This window comes from Melitaea cinxia, chromosome 25 (genome assembly GCF_905220565.1).
Source record: "Melitaea cinxia chromosome 25, ilMelCinx1.1, whole genome shotgun sequence".
NCBI classification, from domain to species: Eukaryota; Metazoa; Arthropoda; class Insecta; order Lepidoptera; family Nymphalidae; genus Melitaea; species Melitaea cinxia.
In genome coordinates this window covers 11,620,987-11,627,895 of record NC_059418.1, presented here as the reverse complement: position 1 = coordinate 11,627,895, position 6,909 = coordinate 11,620,987, and the positions used below count along the sequence as shown (strand labels likewise).

The 6,909-nt window shown below is 38.7% G+C and overlaps 1 protein-coding gene across 1 annotated transcript; it reads right to left on the bottom strand.

Moving 5' to 3' along the window:
* LOC123666122 lies at positions 1 to 4,924 on the bottom strand. Its single transcript, XM_045600329.1, has 6 exons — positions 4,719 to 4,924; positions 3,835 to 3,997; positions 2,746 to 2,954; positions 1,858 to 1,992; positions 1,024 to 1,178; positions 1 to 467 (listed from the first exon to the last, which is right to left on the bottom strand). Exons 1-6 carry the CDS (start codon positions 4,922 to 4,924, stop codon positions 1 to 3), a joined length of 1,335 nt encoding a protein of 444 aa, XP_045456285.1.
* Positions 4,925 to 6,909: the final 1,985 nt, after the last annotated feature.

The window sequence follows — 6,909 nt, the reverse complement described above, 5'->3', positions numbered from 1 at the left end:
TTAATTTCCATCTCCATTATTCGCATCGACCTTATTTTGTTCTCTCTCAGTTTCACCGGGCACTTCCAACGAGCTCATCGAGAGCTGCCTCAAAATATTCTCGAAGATAATTGGCGCGCTTTTCGTGTTTGGCAACGAAATATCAGTTTGGGTCGGTACGCTCTCCCATCTCGTTTCCTCTTTCACTTCTATCGGTAGCGCTGTCTCTCTCAGATTTAGGGTCATAGCTTTCTTTTTTAATTCCTTTTCAGGGTTAGCCTTTTCTTGTAATTCCTGAATCTTTTCTGTTTTGTATTCTTTGGATTGCCTTTCGATCGCCTTTGTCAGTACATTACCTAACATGTGAGCGCATTTTATTATATTTTGCGTTTCGCGCGGCGTCAAACGTAGACCTTCATTCCTTATTATGTTATTTATACTTTTTATATTTTCTGGTGAACGAATTTTAGAAGTTTCAGGTGGAAATTCTGTAATTAAGTTTTTAATACATGGTTACAGATTCTTAAACACTATTTTTTTTATTATACACGTATAGACAATTTTAAAAATATTGCAGATAAAAAGTACCTCATATTGAAATTACGATATGATTCAGCCTGAAACATCCCACTGCTGGGCATAGGTCTCTTTCCCCATGTACCATTGAGGGTTAGCGGATTTATTAGCTTCCAATTATGGAGTGGAGAAGAAAGGAGCATCATCTCTGTGTATCAGAAAGTGTACGTACAAAGTCAATAAATAGGAGACACCACTGTACGCACGAAGGTAACCTTCGAATAAAGCGCTAAAAATTAAAGAATAAGGAGAGGTAGACACATCCATGTAGGAGGATGTCCTCCTACGTGGAGAAAGAGGCCTATACAGTGGAATGTTACAGGCTGAATGCGTGAATGGGTATTTCAAGGATTCAAAAGCGCGTGAAGCCTACTTGATATAAATTTTTGTTTTTATTTACACTCTATTCATCTCCTATAATACTACAACTAGTGATGATGATGACCATCTTTATCATCATTTACTCACCCAATTCAGTCAAGTCGATGTCTTCAGAACGGTAAGGTGTTGGGCATTGGTCGTAGTAGCGACTAATGGGAACTCTAGCCAAGGAGTTGTTATAGTTAGCCCAGAAGTGACCCCACTCGCCCATCTCTCTTGAGTCACATCTACTGATGCAGACACTGGACAAGAAAGGAAAAACCGCCTTTAATTACTTTGACTACTAATAGAAATATTGAAAAATGTGATTAATCTTCTGGGGGGATTGGGGATGGGGTCAGCAATGCGCTTGCGATGCTTCTGGTGTTGCAGGTGTCTATAAGCTACGGTAATCGCTTACCATCAGGTGAGTCATACGCTTGATTGCTGACCTAATTGTATAAAAAAAAAATAGTCGAAAAAAGTGTGTGTCAGCTGCTACGTACGACTGGAGTTTACTCCTTCAGATCGCCTGTCTAAATAGGCACAAAAAGGCTTATTAAATATTAATACCATATCAAATGGTAAATAAACGAATCAAATAACGCCATTTATCCATCTAAGATGGCCTTATTATAAAATGTTGTTACGCAATCAAACAACCCTATTGCGTTCCGATAGATGGCGTTATGAGAAACGTAACGAAGTCATTCGTTCAGTAGATTATACTCCTCATATTTTTTTCATACCGCGGTCCTTATATGAAAATTGAGTTAATGAGTTAACTCCAAAAATTGCAACAAGCAGCAGCTTTTGAATAAAAAAAGAATCCTCAATATCAATACACACAATAAAAGGTACACATAAAAAACAGTCGTTTTGAGAACCTCCTACTTTTAAAATCCAAAGCTGTTTCCCTAAAACTTGACCAAAAATACACACCTCGAATCCTGAAGATCCTGACTGCGAGGAGAGATCAATGTATCCTGGGCGATGCCAGCGATGCTGTCCCCCGACGATGGACCGGAGCACTCCGGAGACATTGATGAGTAGTCGAACTCAGTACTCACTCCTTGTCTGTAAGGTATGCAAAGTTTTTTGTGTACTGATTACAGGAAAGTAACTGGACCTTACAGAAGATCACAGCTAAATAACACTGCAGCGTTGTATTCCTGTATGAGTAAGGTGGAGCGCTCCTGGGGAGGGGCGGGGGTCGGTTCGTCGCGCTTGCGATGTCTCTGGTATTACAGGCAATCCATAAGCTTAGGTTAAAACTGAACAGGTTGACTGTACGCTTAGTTGCAACCATAGTTGTAAAAAAAAACGCATAGAGTAATAGATTCCGGTTGTTATCATAAATACTTGATAACGATTGCTGTTTTTGTTAAGGAAATTGTCCACTATCACTCACTTCACTTCAGCCTAATATAGTCCACTGCTGGACATAGAACTCTAAAAAAAATTCACGCCAGCCCTGCGGTCACCAACCCGCATGCCCAGCGTGGTGACTATGGGCAAAACACACGAGTTAACGCCAGTATCATTATATTAAGTTAATCCTAAGTTATTTAACAGCTAAAGTCCATTATTGGGTTCAAGAAGTTAATGATAAAGTGCTAGATTAGTTGTGCAAGGAATGTCTTGCAGGAAATATCCTGCAAGACATTCCTTCATTTGCAACGATTGACAATTTTTAGGGTAACTGCAGATTTTCTTGCAGATTCTTCTCAACGGAATCTACATTCCAAATTGGTGGTTCCAAACCTTTACAGGTATTTCAATTTGTAAAAACGTACAACAATTACAGTATTTTTTTTTTGGTTTTGATACCTGTATGTTCCGGTCGATGAGGAATTCTTGACGCTGTCTCGACTGCAGGACATCAAGTTCTCTTTGGACTCCAGATTCTCCTCCTTACTTCGTCCTAGCTGCTGAATACTTGGTAGGGTGTTGGCCTTTTGGTAGACCTTCTTTGGAGTCGACGTTGCAAATGGAATTTTGTCCTTTAGATTTCGTGTTGGGTTTTCGATGTCTGACATCTAGATAAAGTATAAGAAATAATTACAAAATACTGTATTAATCGTATTATCCTCTATTTGCTTCAACCTGTAATATCCCACTACTGGGCATAGGCCTCTTTCGCCATGTAGAAGAAGGATCAGAGCTTAATCCACCACGCTGCTCCAATGCGGGTTGGCGGATATATTCCCTACTATGAGTAACGATCGCTATCAGGTGTACATGATAACAACCGGGGCCGACGGCTTAACGTGCTCTCCGAGGCACGGCGGGGAGACAAGGACTGCACAAACACCCAGAACACGGCAAACACCTGTATGGTCAATACAAATGTTTGTCATGTGCGAGGATCGAACCCGCAACTGCCAGCGCAACCAGCACAATCCATGGCTGTGACCGCTGCGCCAACGCGGCGTCCTCTATTAGACATATTCTATTCCCAATCTCAACTAGAGTCCTTCCGTGACCATGATTGATGTAAAGTATCCGAAACGTCGGGCATGTAATCCGAATGTCGGGCGATAAAATCCGAAAAAGTTGTTTCATTGTAATTAGTGAAGTTCGCGTAAACATTAGAAAAAAAATATATTAGAACTATTTTATTGGTAGCTGATAAGTTTATCTAGCAAAAGTTTATTACTAAACAACGAATGAAGGATAAATTTTAGATAAACAGATGACAATAGACATATCCCTAGAAGAAGATTATTATCTAGAAGATTTGGGATTGCGGAAAACAGGAATATTTAACGTGAGGTTAGGTTATATCCAGTAGTGGATTGCAATTAACTAAACTGAATTAAATATTATTGTGTAAAAGAAATTTGTCATAAGCTTTCATCTGTCAGATACTGTCAGATCACTGTCATGGAAACCGGTGGAAGAAAATACAAAAGTTACCTGACTTAAGTCCAAGGACATATTGCTCTCCAATGATGTGTCACGAGTCTTCTCCCTGGACTTGATTCTCCGCGGTGAATCGAGGCTACGTTTGGACTTGAGAAGGTAGTCTGCTGATTGACGTCGATGGTAGGAGCCTGGGAGAGAGTTGGCGCGGTCGCTTCTGGAAAATTTATACTTGTATAAAGCTAGCTGAGCCAGACAAATTAACTGAGGTAGGCACACAGCAGGAAATTTACTGCTTAAAAAATATGGACCAGCCTGATTGGGGCAGTACCTCGACTTTACAGAAGATCACAGCTAAATAATACTGCTGTCAAGCAGTGTTGTGTTCCTGTGGTGAGTAAGGTGACCAGAGCTCCTGAGGGGAATTCGGGGTAGGGTCGGAAACGCGCTTGGAATGCTTCTTGTGGTGCAGGAGTCTGTAAACTACAGTAATCGCTTGCCATCAGGTAGCGATCAGCCATACGCTTGTTTGCCGACCGTTGTATATATATATAAAAACTCCGAAGTTATTCTGTATATAAACTGCGTTTTAATAAAAAATAGCAACGTCTTGCATGAAATACAGCGTCACTAAGTCCATACATCTTTATCAACAATGTAATCCTGCACCGAATAATACGGTTAATCTATTAATTTCTTTTTAGTAAACACTTTAAATGTATGTTGAGACAGTGGCAAAACTGTTTGTGAGATTTTATTATACATGCGAATACCATGACCGAGAAAGGAGATGTTTACTTTGCGCAGTCAGCGAGTGTGTGCGATTTCCAATTTTGTTATTCCTTCTCGGTAAATGATCCATTACGACAAGAACGAGTAGCTCTTGAGATTGGCGCGTTCAATAAGCCCTTCAGCTTTATAACTTCAGTAAAGATTACCTTTTAAGCAATTGCTTTCCTGTCACAAGGAAATCCAAGTTATGGGTTTTCGCGACTTTTTTGGGCGTAGATGACGCTGACGCTGGTTGTATCTTCTTTTCTACTTCCTTCTTGATGCTGTCTCTTCTAGCAAATGGGCCAGAGCTCCTTCTGGATCCTGAACGGCTTCCAGATTCCTCTGAATCGTCAGTTGGATCTTTGTGCATTTTGAACTAAAATTAAAGTTAGATAGTCAAAGAAACGTAAAGATGATTTAGTTTATAAAGGTCGGTCTATCGGCATATAAATTGATGTGTGACGATTATTGTATAATTAATAAATGCTTTGATAATAAAATGATGTAATTGAACATTAAATCGAATATATAATGTACCTAGTTACCTACTGATAATGTCGACAATACTGATGTCCGGTAAAACTCGAATGAGTTTATGTGGCATCTTATTATTAGTGATTTGAATTTATATTCTTTCTTGTATCTCAATAAAATACATAAAATATAGTTTATTTTCATACTAGAAGAAATAATAGGCACATACAATAAAATACAGCCGGATTGACAATGTCCTCTTTTTTAAAATCGGTTTAAAGGACTAGTACAAACGAAAACATAACAGTACAATACTTTAAAAACCTTAAGTATTGTCTGTTAGTTAAGTTAGTAGTTCACACATTTCAGTAATATAAATACAGAAAAACAAATACAGACCAACCTAAACTCCTATTATTTTGAACTGATTTAAAAATAGCAGTTTTATCAAAACAAAAAATTGCTCACATAAAAACATCAGGCGCATAACGAAATCAATAATTACTTTAACTCTTCAAAAGCTCAAGGAAAATATTATATTTATTTTAATTAATTAACAATAGTTAATAGTGAAACTACCAATTCTGCAGAGAAGAATGTACAAATAACTCCGCAGTTACTCTTTAGAAAAAATCTATAACACTTACTTTACTTTATTTTTATTATTTGCACAGCATATAACAGCGTTAATACGCTTTATTAATCGAATTATTCCATCACTCGGCTCGGGGGCTCGTATATGTTTGTTTGTCCCGGCTCCCTCTAACACACTGCCTGAACAAGACCTATAATCCGGTGACACGGATGACTAGACACGGGCGGAGAGATTATGGGAGTGAGCGGGTAGCGGGTAGCGGATTGCGGGTAGTGCAACTTTATGATTATAAATATTTATTAATTTAACTAACTCGGAACTTAAATAGCCGACCGGTGGCGGGATAACCATCCAACTGCTGGCTTTGAAATACACAGGCCGAAGACGGGCAGCAGCGTCTTCGGTGCGACAAAGCCAGTACTGCGGTCACCAACCCGCCTGCCCAGCGTGGTGACTATTGGTAAAACACATGAGTTCACGTTATTTTTGGCGTAAGCTTGTGGAGGCCTATGTCCAGCAGTGGTCTGTATAGGTTGTAATGATGATTAATCTAAGTAAAGCAGGAAGTATTTGGTTCAAAATCTGGAGCAGCCCGACTGGGTAAGTACCTCGACTTTACAGAAGATAACAGCCAAATAACACTACTTTTAAGTGGTTTTCGAAGTGAAATTTCTTTAGGCGCATAAGGGTAAAATTTTTACGGATGGATCGCAATAATAATAATATTAGCGTAACGAAGATGTGCTGTTTTGGCGAACAACAGAGCCATCTAGCGTGTACTATAGAAATTACAAAGGTTTTTACATTAATATTGATTGGTTTACAATGCAAACTAACTAGATGGCGCTGGAACGGTAATCTAAAACTTTAGATTTGTATAAATATAAACTAGACTTAAAAATTAGTTTGCCAAAGAAGTTTAGCTTCTGACATGTGTACTGCGTACGCACGCACTTTTTTGTTGTTTTGTAGTCTGCATTCGCTTACCATCAGACAGAAAGTACACAAAAGCAACTTTTTAAGGTACAAAAAGCAAAGAATGATGCACAGAGGTGATTTCTGTTAGATGACCTTTGAGCATGGGAAACAATACAGTGGCAGTGGTTAGAAAGTGTACTAATACTAGGGATATTGTTTATAACTAGAGAAAAATATAGAATAAGAGGCGTTTGGGCTACTTTTTAACCGACTTCAAAAAAAAAAGGAGGAGGTTACTCAATTCGACCGTATATATATATATTTTTTTTTTTTTTATGTATGTTCGGAGATAACTTCTTCGTTTATGA

What these genes read in the sequence shown, in the direction of transcription:
- LOC123666122 (XM_045600329.1), bottom strand. Translation starts at nt 4,924, where the DNA reads ATGCACAAAGATCCAACTGACGATTCAGAGGAATCTGGAAGCCGTTCA. An exon ending in GGAAAGCAATTGCTTAAAAG is followed by an intron (nt 3,998 to 4,718) that starts GTAATCTTTACT and finishes TAAATTTTCCAG; the next exon opens with AAGCGACCGCGCCAACTCTC. An exon ending in CAGGATCTTCAGGATTCGAG is followed by an intron (nt 1,179 to 1,857) that starts GTGTGTATTTTT and finishes TTTCTTGTCCAG; the next exon opens with TGTCTGCATCAGTAGATGTG.